General features: G+C 40.6%; 1 protein-coding gene across 1 annotated transcript in view; it reads left to right on the top strand.

The window, feature by feature from the left end:
• Nucleotides 1–4,559: 4,559 nt before the first annotated feature.
• The window catches only part of LOC111871476 (mastermind-like protein 2), a 35,406-nt gene continuing 24,810 nt past the window's right edge, over nucleotides 4,560–15,155 (top strand). Inside the window, exon 1 of the mRNA XM_023864630.2 lies at nucleotides 4,560–4,792. Coding sequence (XP_023720398.1) covers nucleotides 4,775–4,792 — 18 coding nt within the window. The 5' untranslated portion in view covers nucleotides 4,560–4,774. The remainder of the gene's footprint in view (nucleotides 4,793–15,155) is intronic.

Genomic DNA, 15,155 nt, shown 5'->3' with positions numbered 1-15,155 from the left:
AACACAACATAAAATCAAAGACAAATTACAGGTAAGCACTGGAGGAAAACACAATAATGCAGACAAGTAAACAAATAAACACACAAACAAACAAATAATAATAATAATAATAATAATAACAACAATAAAAGCGATAATTATTATCATTATTTCGTCTACATAAGTGCTTATGATTGCCGATCACAGTGGCCGCGCGGTCTAACGCATGAACTGTCTTCGTTTACTCAAAAGCTGGGATCGTGGGTTCGAATTCCACTCAAGGCTTTTATTCTGTATTTGTATTGTTCTGTGTGTAGGCAGAGGCCTTGCGACGGGCTGATCTCCATTCCAAGGTATTCTACCGACTGTGTATATGATCAAGAAGCTGAGAAAGCGCCAAGGTCAAGGGCCGTACAGCCATAATAATAATAATAATAATAATAATAATAATAATAACGTGTTTAGTAAGAGCAAAATGCCAATTATAGGCAGGCACTAAGAAAAACAGTATGTAAAATGGGAGATGCAGACGCTTCACTTAAGTAGAATAAGAATTGACATTAACACGAGAACAAGGTAAACTTACAAAGCGGAACCCAGTAGCCTGAAAGTAAGAAAGTTGTAAATTAAGTCGTAAATCGTTGAAATGATGACAATTATAAGCAAGCGAATTACATTCTTTGTTGAAAATGTGAACCTTCCTGCAAATTGCTTTACCAGCAGCAACGTATAGCTGTAGCTAAGTTCTGGTGTACATTGAAAGTACATAGAATCAGCTCCTATAGTCCTTGAAAGTATGCGAAGGCTAATGGAATCTAGAATGGACAAGCAACTATCAGCATAACTGTTCCTGGAGTGAAGTGTTGAGGGATTCAGTGTAACTAACATGCTTTCTTATGTATGTCCACATGAGCAATTGAAAACTGAAGAATATGACCATTGCTAGGCAGCGGTTCGGTAAATACCGCCTGTAAATCGGAATAACAACGAACAGAAGCGGAAGCTCATTTGCTAGGCAACGGTTCGGTGAGGACATTCTCGCGGCAACGGATAACAGACAGAATGATAACTGACTATTCCAGGTGGTGGCCTCTATTCGGTTCTCCCGAACTTATAACGGGATAAGACGTGAGAACGCTAGGCAGGGTTCCTTCGTAGGTGATTCGTCATTCGTTCGTAAGGGAGTTCAGCGATTCAGTCGCAAGGGTATTCTTCTTTCGGGATTCGTTGTTCGTAAGCCAAAAGTGAGTGATTTGTAAATCGTAACCAAGTCAGTCACAGCGGGGGAGAAGACACTCGTAGTCCATAAGGAATGTAGCCATCGATTGAGAGGCAATAAATCCAATCATCCAATTCGGAACCCACTATTATTCGTCACGGAACCACTCATACATGACAATACAATACCGAAAATATTCACTGAATATTTTACTTTAGAGGAATCTGCCATTTAAATTGTGTTTCAGGTGGCACTTGCTTGTCGAATAGGTGCTGTTCATAACCGTAAGATATGCGGATGTCGAGAAAGAGCATGACATATATTGAATAAAAGTCGACAGATTTTGTGAAGTATATACCGGTAATGTAGTGGAAACAGTTCCGATGTTGGTATCTGAAGTTTATTGCCCTTATTTGGTGTCTGTCTGTTCATGTATGGCTGAAAATGTAAATTATCCAGCGTCATTTAATGGAAGTCTTCCATTTTGAATTTTGTAATATTTATGCAAGGATCAGGCACAGAGAGACGGGTGGACAGACAGATATGACCTCCACATAAAAAAAAAGTAAAGTAAAAGTGAAGCTATCCCTGTAACAGGCCGTGGAGGCTCATAGGGTTGTGAGACGTTGAAGGTCCCACATTATCTAGACAATTGGCTCACAGATGGCGGTAAGGTTGGCAGCCTGACGCGCCGGCCGCGCTTTACTCCCCAGGAAAATTATTTAATTAATTCCTGGTAGTCATTTCTGTTAGAGGCTGAGTCAACCCCAGGACCACAGTGCGGCAGGAAGGATTAAGTCAATTGAAAAATATCCAGTGACCTCATCGGGACTTAAATCCGTGACCTTCCGGCTTGTAGCGTTGCCCCTCAACCAACTACGCTACACAAGCGTACTTTAATAATTCTTAAACAACGCCTAACAATAAAACATGGATCTTAAAGGACTAGGATCTGGCTTAGGATAGGGTCCAGTGACATACTTACGAACACGAGAATGAATATTCTGATTCCATAAACACAGGAATATTCTTTCCTAGCTGAGCGACTGGCAGTTTCTCAAGAAGGACACTCCGCATGGAATTTATTTTGATTATTTGAATTGTACCCCCAAGATGAGACTATTTTAACGTATCCCCTTAAATATGAAATGACAATAGGAATGAATTATATTTTGTACATAATAATTTTCACTTTTACGCTATTTTGTAATTAATTTTGAGATAATATATATAAGCAGGAAACGCAGCTTTGTCATACGTTAGATTATGTGTTTTGAACCCGAAATCCTATAATCAGAATGGGTTTCGGCCACATGACAGTATCAAAGAAAGCAATATTAAATTCATTTTAAGCATGCGTCTAGCCAAAGATGTAAGGAAACAATGGCAGTGTTAGCAGCAGTAGCCATACGTTGACATACGTGCCCTCCAGTCCCATGGCCTTCACTTGTGCTGGTGCACGTTCTGTCGATGGGTCAAAACTGTTATACTGAAGTTCAGACAGAACTTTAATAACGTAAATAAATTGTCTTTATGAAAATCTACCTAGTTTCCCTCACCTACTGGACTTTCATCGGGGATTGAATTTATTCTTTACATGTGTGTCACAGAAGCCATTTTTACTGTTGAAGAAAGCAGTCTTCTGGGATGTGACGCCGTGTAGATATTGTAGATATTCCTCCGAAACGTCGGTTAACACAATATCTACACGGCGTCACATCCCAGAAGACTGCTTTCTTCATAGTCACCACCGTGAAAACCTCAAATCTTGCATTTTTATTGTTGCCTTTTGTCTAACATGAGCTTTAACGTGGTATAAAATGAGATGTATTTCACCATAAAATTTTATGATAATTTCGAAGTAGAAAGTAGTTTATAACGTATATTTATAAGCCAAAAATATTCAAGAATGAAATTCATTTCCTAGAGATGAAGGATGGCTCACTTGTGATGATGTGATAAGTCGTATTTGCACACTATGAAAATGATTTTTTGCACATTTATGGAAGATAAACATTAACTTTTTAAAGCAAATTGATAATTATGTATACCATAGGCATTTAGAAGTCCGAATTTTGTGCCCAGGTTTAGTTGATTATATATGATTCTCACAATAAACAGCTACAACTTTCCCACATATCATTAATTGGCTGGTTTCGTAGTGTGGTCACAGTGTGTTTTCTGTGTGGCAGGATCTGGATTTCCAGTATTGTTTGATGAATTTATATTTCAGAGAGTTAAGAACAATTTTAACAGTTACTTTAAATATTTGAAGCCGGGATAGCGCAGTCGGTATAGCGACTGGCTACTGGCTGGACGACCGAAGGGCGGAATTCGAGTCCCGGTAGGTTCAAGAATTTTCCCTTCTCCACGTCGTCCAAACCGGCTCCGAGATCCTCCCAACCTCCTATCCAATCGATAACGGGGGCTCTTTCTCTGGAGGTAAGGCGGCCTGGACGTTAAGCCGACCACACATCTCCAACTAGTGACGAGGTCACATCCAGTCCCCCATACGCCATCATGGCGTAGTGCTTAATTAGTTAAAGTACAGGGACAGCTTTACCTTACCTTAACTTTTACTTTAAATATTTATGAATTTGCAGCTCTTCATTCAATATACTGAACCTAAATATACCTATTTATTTTAAGGAAATTCTTAATATTGAAATAATCACCAAATAAGGGCTTCAATTTCATGTATGCATCTATCTACTTGTGTGCCAATTACTGTCTATGAAACCAATTATCAATTGTGGAAGAGGAGAAATATGATATTAGACCTACATGAATTCTAAAACACGACTGGGAATGCTAGCACAGCCGTAACTAATTTACAGAACCACAGAAGCGAGAGCCGAGGAAGGTAAAGCACCGTGAAGTAACCGGTTGAATATAAATAATTTGTGGGTAACTCTACTACTTCTCCCCTTTCCCCTGCTTTATTTCTCGTGGATTTGCTGGCCTTCTCTATCCACAATTTCTTAAGAACGTATGAATCCTTTGTACATAAGGTTGTACTCCTTGGATGGGGCCAACCTGTCGTAAAGCCTTTGCCTACACAGTGAACACCACACACAAAAGTACAGACATACATCCACTTCGCAGTTCCGTATTCGTGCGGTCCGAGAACGTACGCCATTAAAACTAACAGCTGTTAGAACTTGTAGAATATTTTTTACACCGAATGCCCCATAGTACTGATGCAAGGACGACGGTCCGGTTAACCCCTCTTAACGCTTCCATCACGGGAGGGAGAAAATCAGTGGCACGCTCCGTGGGGATGGTAATGGAGGACGAAGAAGAAGGCGAGGCAGGGCGAGCTGTTGGAAGAAAGTTGTCTGCCCATTTCAGTACCTGCTGACCTGCATGACGGTTGCATTTCGTTTCGCGCTGCTTCTTCTGCGTCCAGGAAACCCTGTCTCACGTAGCTTGTGATTGGTTCGGTTCCCGTCGCTAGTTTGGCCTAGGCGGCCAAGGAAACAGCACCTCAGTAGGAGCGAGTTGTGTGGTGTGTGAATACTCAAATGCGGTAGTGCTTACTTGGTGAACTCTTTCCAGATCTTAAAGAAGTGAACTATGGTGTATCACATAACGGTATGTACCCTGTAATTATGTTGAGATTGGGGTTCCCACGGAGGGTAATTTTAAGGTGATGGTCTTCTAGTATGTCCCGCCGTGTAGTTTTGTAGACAGGTATCCACACTTCAGAAAATCTTGTCTCGATCTTCGGGTTAGAAGACGGAGGGAGATAGTAGGATTCTCCAAAACGCTAATTACTCAATACAAAATTACACTGCGTCAGACGCCAGGAGACGGAAACTTCAGTTACTGCTTTGCTAGAATTTTGCCCAAATGACTCTAATTATATCGCTTTGAAATAACATTAGAAATATAGGGATGATTTTGGCATTAATATCTGAGGGCCCATCTCATAATTGGGAAGTGTTACTCTACAACCTTTGTGGATCAGAACCTCACAATTCTTCGGGTTCAGAATTAATTCTGAACCATTGAATGTGTATGATGAAAAAACACACAATTTATTTCTTCTGCGACGAGCATCTGCCAATCATCCGCAACTTTCTAAAATACACTGCTTCTGAAACACAGCCATTAACATAATTTCACAATGCAGTTATCTTGTATGTGTTTATTGGTTGATTAATAGAATAGTGAATTAGAAAGGATGTGGACGGGAGCGGTTGTTGCCTAATTTGAGGTGTTATTCAGACATTTGCATATAGGCACTGAGGAAAATCACGAAGAACCTCGGTCAGAAAAGCTAGTCTTCTGGCCGATATTTGAGCCACAGGACTTCCGGTCCTGAAGCAGGAGTGCCACTCTTCAAACGAAAGTTTCGGTCTAATGCTGTTATAAGTTGTATAATGATTTAGACTCGAATTGACTGAACTGGTTATTCACGACTGTCAGCACAGTAAGGAAATTAAAGCAGAACTTGTAGCTGGAACTAACCGAACTTGAATGCTGACCGTCGCCTTTCCTCTACTTCAGACATAAGCCGAACGACGAGGTTAATAATAAGCAGTTCTTCGAAAATAACACAATTTTACTTAGAGCGGCACAGTTGAACGTAACGTCAGGACGGTCAAGACGAGGAATTTTCAGTCATTCTAGGCGACGATTCAAGATTGTCAGTGGCCAGCATCACTCCCCAACTGAGTTTGTCCGTGGGGAAGACCTTCGCCACCGGTATCTGTTGACTATGTTTCACTGGATGCTGGAAGGGCCCCCAGAGTCCGTTTGGATGTTGTGATGAAGAAATACCACTACTTCCAGCCAGTCACTTGCCGACTGAGCTAGTCATACTCAAAATGTGTATGTTTTCCAGTATAACTTTCCTGGGGAGTAAAGCGCGGCCGGCGCGTAAGGCTGACAACCTTACCGCCATCTTTGAGCCGATTGTCTAGATAATGTGGGACCCTCAACGTCTCACAACCCTATGGGCCTTCACGGCCTGTTATAGGGTTAGTTCTACTTTACTTTTTGTTTTCCAGTACACTTAAAGAACAAGCTAGCATATCTTAAATACAAAATAATATGAAAATAATATTTGTGACTTTTTATAAGAAAAGAGTTTACGATCCTGAGCATTACAAACACTGCTTATTATAGCAGTTTCTCAGATGAGATTTAGGTAGGTCAAAGGAAGCATTCTTTCCGTAAGCTACACTTCGCCCAGCCTCCTTGGAAGTAACGTTTCTACTTCTCTTCGCCTGGAGGGAGACAACCTCGAACGTGTGGTATGGGATACTGTATGACAGTGGAGAGGGCTTCAGCACTCTCCATGAAAGAATTCAGAGACTCGAAGGAAAATTGCTTCTGAGTAGCTTATATGCCAACTGTGAACATTCGCAGTTGTATATGAAGCTATTATATGGAAAACATACACATAATTTCCAGTGGATGCATCCTGTTGTGTTAAATATATAAACTTCTTTATTAAAATCCGTCAAAACACAATAATAAAACAGTTGATGTTTAACAGTATTTTGCTACATGTTTCAGCTTTTAGAAAAGCCATCATCAGGTAAATATCTCTTTTAAAATCTTCATATTTTATTGTATTTTATGTTTTATATTANATTTCGAACATTTCGAATATAAGCCGCACCCCAGTTTTCCTCTTGAATTTTTGGCAAAAAATGTGCGGCCTATACATGCGTAAATACGGTATATTGTTTGCAATTCAATAGCTTAAGAACACGTTAATTATGTATTTGCCTGATGATGGCTTTCTAAAAAGCCGAAACATGTATCAAATACTGTTAAACATCAACTACTTTATTGTAGTGTTTGATAGATTTTAATAAAGAAATTAAATACACATATTGTTTGTTCACGGTAATAATTCTGTTGTACATCTAATAGAAACCTTAACATTTTCGAAAGAATTCTACTGCCTTCTTCATGTGGAAAGGATATGAACATTTTCCTATTCTGCTGGGCATCAAAGATGGACGATGCAGAATTTACGACTTTAAGTTTTATGTAAAACTAAGTAAAAAGTACGTGAAGTAAAGTTATCCCTGTAACAGGCCGTGGAGGCCCATAGGGTTGTGAGGCCTACCACATTTTCTAGACAATCAGCTCACAGATGGCGGTGAGTGTGTCAGCCTTACGCGCCGGCTTCCCTTTGCCCCCAGGAAGACTCCTGGTACTCATTTCTCTTAGAGGCTAAGTCGACCACAGTGGCCATAGTGCGGCTGGAAGGATTAATTCACTTGAAAAAACCCACCTCATCGGGATTCGATCCTGCAACCTTCCGACTTGTAGCATAGTGCCTCAACCAACTACGCTACCGCGTGCCCCCTTTATGTAGAACTGTCGTCATATAAGTTTAAACTTAGTTTATACACAACACATTGGCGAATTAACATAAAAGTCAGGCAGTTTGGTACAGCCAATTTTATTAATTCGTTAGACAAAAATACTAGGAACATAAAAGAAATTATGGGAAGATAAGTTACCTGCGTACCTGAGAGCCACACACGAAAGCCTACAGGGAAGTTGAAGAAAGTCTCGGCATATTAGAAAACATATGGAGGTGAATATTTAACTTCACGAACCCTGCAAAGAAAGAGCCCCTGTAGTCATTGGATAAGAATCTGTTTGGTCTCGAGCGTCTCGAGACAGGCCCCAATGTAATTCCACTCACGTGCCACCAAAATAACGATTCTTGCTCTTTTTGGTGGACTTAAGGGTCTCTCAGCGCTGACTATGATGTGTATTTTCTTCTCGTACTTAACGCCATGTGGTCCGACAGAATTTCGCCAACGTTTCGGCGAAGTGTTCTACCTCAAACTTTAAGGTCGAGGATTGAGTCAAGGTTTTTTTTTTTTACCGAACTATATGGCGATGCGTCCTAGAAGGTTCTGGTGGAAAGGAAACGTACTAAACTACCTCCGGGGTACATGATCCTTCTTAAGAAGCTGCTAGTTACTCAGCTCGTCAATTTGCCGCCGTTTATGTGTCTCAGGAGATGCAAAAGTATGTTCGCATGAGCCTTCCACTGAAACATACAAGTGCTGAGTCAGATGAAGCCAGTCTACACCCATGTATCTTATTTCTTTAATGTCGATGTTAATTTGATGGTAATCTACCGTCTGTGCTTAGATCTCGTGATATTTTATCATCACCTTTTCCAAATAAAATTTTTCATGTATTTCTACCTTCATTGATGCTACAGTTCACGAAAACGACATCTTCGATTTGATTAGCGTATCTGTTGTGGGCCAAGTAGACCCACTAATTGTCAAAGTGTAAATACTTTAAGAGCTATAGATTTTAAAATTAATAATCTGCTCGTCGTTCATTAGACGGACAGGATTGGAAAGAGCATACTGCATAATATGTTACATAGAATTCCTAGCGGCGTTCTTTGAGTCTCTTTAAGATAAGGAATGCGAGCTAGTGAAAGCCTTCATATCGAATTCTAGCAGAGCCTGTTGCGGGATTTGTGAGATACATGGAAACGTCCATTAGGCTTTAGTTTCAGTTGGTATGCCTGAAAATCGGAATTACCTAACGGTTTAGTTAAAGTTCATGATTTATTTTAACCGTCTTACAGTTAAAGTCTCTCATATAGAATTTCAACATGGCGTGTGAAACGGTTTATGAGACATATTGAAGCAGGTTTTATTATGGCTAAATATATCTTAAAATAAGCATATCTGAATATATTTTAGTGAAAGTCTCCTATTTCAAATTTCAAGAATATATGTCAGTTTGAGGTATACACAGAAAAGTTTTTTTTTAAATGCTAGTGGGGTGGGACTAAGTCCCTCGTACTGCGGCCACTTCTGGCCTATTGTACCAGCCCCAGATGATAGGTGAGGGTGATTGTGGAGCAATTGGTGGAATGAAGATTGCCAAGGGAAACCTAAATACTCGGAGAAAACTTGCCCCAGCGCCACTTTGTCCACCACAAATCCAATTTGACCAGACCAGGGATCGAACTACACGGAAAAGGCCATTTATGCTTTAATGTAGACCAGGCTGTATTGTATGTCAGTGTTGCTGAAAACTGAATTTCCCAGCAGTTTCCGTTGGAGGTCTCCCATATCGATTCTTAAGGAAACCATGACGGGCGGACCTGACCCCCACATAAGGCATAATTTTTCCGTTTGTAAAGGAAGCCTAAATATGCAGATGAATTAGTTAATGCATCCATTGAAGTTTTATCGGGCCATTAACCGACATATACTCGTATAGGCATATATATATGTATATATTCTGTATGTGGGTGTGTGTGTGTTTCGGTAAATACGAATAAACCGGTAACCATATAGAATTACCAAAGCCAGTGGTGATTGTGATAAATTTAGTGATAATAGTCACTCCTACAGGTAATTATAAATAATAATTCATTATCATTATTCATAATTACCAACGTGTATTGATAAATAAAATAAACAGATTTTTATGATATATATTTATTTAAACATCGCATGAATGATTTTGGAAGACTGAACAGAGCAGGTATAGAGCGGGGTTACCAACCTGTACGTTTGGTCTTGGCAACCTAAAGATGAATATGGGTTATTATTCATGACTGTTAGTTGGTCTTACCGTAACATATGTATACACATGTAACTGAAAGTGCGGACAAACTCTGGGCACGAGTTACACATACGAAAACAAGAAAAAAATGTCAATACCAACATGTGTCCGGAAACAAAAATTTTCCGACCTTTCAGATTTTCGATTAAATGGAAAGAGCTGGAAAGGTGGGGACATTGTGGGGTGTCATGTGACTAGTCGGCAAGGCAAGTCTTACTGACCTTACAGTTAGGGTGAGAGTTGCTACGAAGCGGTGAACGTGGCAGCGATACTTGAGAACTGCACCAAATATGAGCGACGATTTGTGACACTATGTATTTATTGTGGGAAGGGGTTGTACCAGGTGGAAAAATTCATCTGCGCATGTGTGCTCAGAATGGAGACAATACTTTCGCTCGTAAAGTTATATGTGAGTGGACTGAAATATTAAAAAATGGCCGTACGAATGTGACTGATGCAGAGTGCTCGGGCCGCAACCACAACCACATGCGCACAGCATGAAGAAAGGGCTAGGGAACTGATACTTCATAACAGAAGAGTGACGGTCTACGAAATTGCAAAACAACTGAATATCAGTATTGGGTCTGCCTATTGTGTGGCGCATGGATAACCATCAGTTCCATAAGTACGTGCCAGGTGGGTTTGCGCATGCTCATAGACATTTGTTCCCCTCACTTGGCTCGTTATCGCGAAGAAAGTGACAACTTTCTGCAACGGATCAACACAAGTAATGAAACCTGGCTTCATCACTTTCATCCAGGAACCAAGCGGAGGAGTATGCAATGGAAGCATTCGCCATTGCCTGTTGCAGAGAAATCAAGACACAATCATCGGCAGGCAAGTCGATGTTGACCATCTTTTATAATTCTCAAGGGTGTATTCTTGAGACGTACCTGGAACGTGGAACAACTGACACAAATGTGACATGCTTCAGAGAGGGCTGAAACCTGCAATCTGCTCTAAAAGAAGAGGGAGACTGTTAGAGGACGTCCTATTGTTGCACAACGATGCCCATCCCCATACAGCGGCTTACACAATAGAATTCCTCAAGAAACTCAGCTCACAGCACAGATTTGGCACCGTCTGATTTTCACGTTTTTGGACCTCTTAAAGGAGCTCTAGGAGGGATAAGATTTTGATGTAACGAGGACGTTAAGAGCGCAGTGCATAAATGGCTAAGTACGCAACCAGAGACTTTGTCATAATGGGGCATTAAGATTGGTAGAACGATGGGAAAAAATGTTGAAAAGCAGCGTGATTCTGTGAAAAACTGTTATATGTTGTTTTAGTAATCATCAATAAAATAGAGCTACAATACAAAAATGGCGGAAACTTTCTGAAGATTCCTCGTAATTTGTGAGTTACAACTGAAAGAGTACCGTGTAAACACCAGCAGCAGGTATAGGCTAATGTTTTGGCAGGGGTTTTGGCAGGGGTTTTGGCAATTACTTGGTAAACTCGCGTGTTTTGCCGCATCGGCTTACAGGCAACTATTGCCGAGGTTTCTTCTTGCATGATCTGCGAAAGCTTCTGGAAAATATACCACTGGCAATCAGAGAACGAGTGTGGTACATGCATGATGGTGCTTCGGCATATTTCAGCCATGCTGTGCGAGAGATGTTATCAGTAACACCTAACAAGACTGATGGATAAGTAGAGAAGGATCCTCTGCATGGCCTACACACTCGCCAGATTTAAATCTCCTGGATTTTTACATGTGGGGACACCAACAACCCCTGTGTACGCACCTCCTGTTGACAACGAAAAGGAACTTCACCATCGCCTTGTGGATGCCTGTCATACTATCCACAACTACCCTGACGTCTTTGAACGGATGCGGCGGTCTATGATGAGCCGTGTCGAGACGTGCATTGAATCTCATGGAAGACATTTTCAGCACTTATTTTAAATTTACTCTTTCAGCTACAACTGACAAATTAAATATTTCAGGACACACGTAGATACGGATATGTCTTCTTCTTTTTTGGTATATGGAACTTTTGCCCAGCTTCAGTTGCACTCTGTATGTATATACAGTGAACTCTCGCTAATCCGGTTACACTTAATTCGGATAGAAATATAAAAAGTGAAAAATTGTGTTCACATTTAAGCAAGAGGACTTTCAGACTGTGTTGAGGGCAGCTGGAAAGACTGAAACCACGCAAGAAAATAACCAAGATTGGCTTCAACTGGATGAAGGAGACCCTGAATTTCAGCTTCTGACAGAGGAAGAAATTTCTGCGGTGATTTTTTTTTATTTATTTACTTCAGCATTACCCGTAATATTAAATTTTCCGTGTATTTGTTTCCTATGTTTTTCTTTGTCTTTTAACTCTATCTTTTGTTTCATTAATCCGGATTATCGCTTAACCCGGCTGATCTTCCCCCAGTCAATCCGGATTAGCGAGGGTGCACTGTAATTGGTTGACATAATACTCATAGGTTTGTGTCACTAATTGCATCTTCCCCTAGATCGCCCGGAAAGTTTCATTGTCTTTAGTCACCATAGTAACTCTGATTTCGCACAATTCTGTTCATTAACAGAAAGAATTGAGTGATACTAGAGAAACTTTAGATTTTATTTGATGCAGTATGATGAAGTAGTGATGCCAAAGTGAGTGTTGGGTAGTCACGAAAATATTCTGTGCAATCCTAGCATGAAGTGTATAATGAAAAGGCAACTGCACCTTGTCTGACCAGGTTATTTACACGTAGTAAAGATAAGCAGCGGCACGCACACAGGGAGCCTACACAGAATAATACCTGTACAGTGCTGAATACAAGAAGTAGCTGCTGCAGCACTATAGACGTGGGGCGAGTAACCCTGACAATTTTAAATTTTAAATTTTAAAATTTGGAAAAATTATAAAGGAATTTTCTAAAATTGGAACTGAAGATTTTAAAAGTGCCAGTTCATGAATGTCAAAATTGACGTGTGTGGGTGACAAAGATGATGTACGAATCAGACAAATATCAGCGAAGTAGCTCATGTTAGCCAATTGGGAAAACCTGTGTGTTTTTAAATTTCAAACTGGGTGCAGTGTAACAGCTACGTGAGTGTACACACCTGATGATGGGCGTTTGCGGCCGAAACATGTAGTGTAGAAGAAAGCAAAACAAAAACCTACAATAAATTGATGCACTTAGGACGGAATTTATATCATATATTATATCCTTATTTTGAAAAAAATATAAGGGGGCTTATGAAATCACCTTGCTGTCTGTGTGCCTCCCCCCTATGTTTTCGTTTTCTATGCAGTCCGTCTCGTATTAAAGGAAAGTAAGCGATTACTTCTTTCGAGAATTTCTTGTGTATATTATATCACCTGTCTGTCTGTCTGCGTGTACCCCCTAATTTCTTCATTTTTTTGTGCGGCCCGTGTAGTATAAAGGAGGCATATGAAATAACCTTGCTGTTTGTATCCCCCGTAATTCTTTTCGTTTTCTATGCGTTCCGTGTCCTATCAAAGAAGATTAGGTGATCAGTTGTGTGTGCTTGCGCGTGTTTGTGGAGGAAAGGGCCAGTTAGTGAACGAGTGTTCGCTCTAGTCACCCCGAGTAGAGGAGGGTGATCAGTAGCAGTCAGACGCCTCCTCTCGTCGAAGAGGAGACCCCATTTCAAAACACAAAAAATCTTGGCAACAACAAAAATGTGGTCATGGGACCCGAAACCCAAGCTTGACCATGCTGGCCAGTCCAGCAGCAAATTACCAGACGAATCGACAGACCGATCGACAGACCGACAGTTCTCCGCAGAACTTCTTGCCTATGTTATGTTTCCCTGGGTAGGTAGAAGCCTGCCAGCGGGCCGTTCTCTCTAGCAATGAGCCTCACCAAACAATCGAAGGGTTCCCAGTTATAAATGAAATTGACTCGAGCTGTAACGCTCTTGACTTGTATTCGGGAAGTGTCTGGTTCGAATCTCCGCTGCGTATATGCCCATCTTGGCTGAGTTTTTGAAATTCTCGTTTCTTACCGGCTAATTATGTGGCAACAGCTTAAAGTTGGCAACGGCCGCTTCTTTCCATATCTCTTCCAATTTGTTGTTCACCGGCTGTCGATCATTGGACGTTATGTAATCTGAATTACAGCGTTGCTAAACAGACTGTAAATATTATAAAAGATAAAACAACTAAAACAACTCCGTCCAGTGGGACTGTTGAAGTTTTTACTACTTCAGTTCTTAACACCCTTACATGTTTCGGTCCCTATAGATCGTCATCAGAGGGACATCGATACTCTTTGGAAACCGCTATTACAGTGGGTGTTCTGAGTGTTAAAACACGTATATATACTCGTACATAAAATGTTTGTAATGCACAATATATACAAAATCCAAAGTCTAGATTTGGATTTTGGATTTTGTATATATTGTGCATTACAGACATTCTGTGTGTATATATTTTAACACTCAGAACACCCACTGTAATAGCGGTTTCCAAAGAGTATCGATGTCCCTCTGATGACGATCTATAGGGACCGAAACATGTAAGGGTGTTAAGAACTGAAGTAGTAAAAACTTCAACAGTCACACTGAACGGAGTTGCTTTATCTTTTATAACATTGTTAGTGTGACGGACCAGAATGAAGCAAATCAAAGACTGTAAATAAATGAATTAAACAGAAGAGTTTTATGTTTTGCAATATAATGGCGTGTAGTCCGTTGAAAGTCAGCCGACTTTTCGGAGGAACATATCGGCATGGAAGCAGATTACATAGCCACGGCATTATACCGCAGAAAATAAGATTCTTCATAACCACAGGCGTGAAAACGTAAAATCCTACATGAAATAAAACAGATTCGCATTTTCTCAGTTATTTTTTCAATTTGATCCCGTTAGGGGGTACAATCTGTGACAGATGTGTAAAGTGTTTTACACGCTGTAAAATTAGTATCATTTATCTCTTTGAATATATTATCTGTTTTAGTTAAACCTTTCATATGCACGTTAAGGGAATAAGGAGTGCCATATAGTGCCATAAGTGTTGCTGCCTGTCCCCACTATTTCTTATACTGCTCACGTATTATACTTGCTGTGCCCTTGACCACCAACTTTTGACAACTTTAGCGGATTGGGGGTTTCGCGTGGTCGCCGTAACGGTTCCACACGGCCGTTAATTTCGGTTTTCTAGACCGGAGCCGCTGTATCCTTGAAATAGCTCCTCAGTTATAATCATGAGGCTGAGTGGACCCCGTTCCACACACACACTCCTTCTCAGAAAAAATCTGATAGCGCCGGAAATCGAACCAGGACCTCTGGATTTGTAGGCAGGAACTCTGACCACTAGACTACAGTTGGCACTAACTTCTCCGACAAGCGGCTGTCGATCAGTCGGTATAGTTCGCTTGTGACTAAAACCACGGAGTTTTTCTTTT

Source organism: Cryptotermes secundus, unplaced genomic scaffold (genome assembly GCF_002891405.2).
Source record: "Cryptotermes secundus unplaced genomic scaffold, Csec_1.0 scaffold465, whole genome shotgun sequence".
In the NCBI taxonomy this organism is placed as follows: domain Eukaryota; kingdom Metazoa; phylum Arthropoda; class Insecta; order Blattodea; family Kalotermitidae; genus Cryptotermes; species Cryptotermes secundus.
This window is presented reverse-complemented; position numbering and strand designations above follow the sequence as displayed.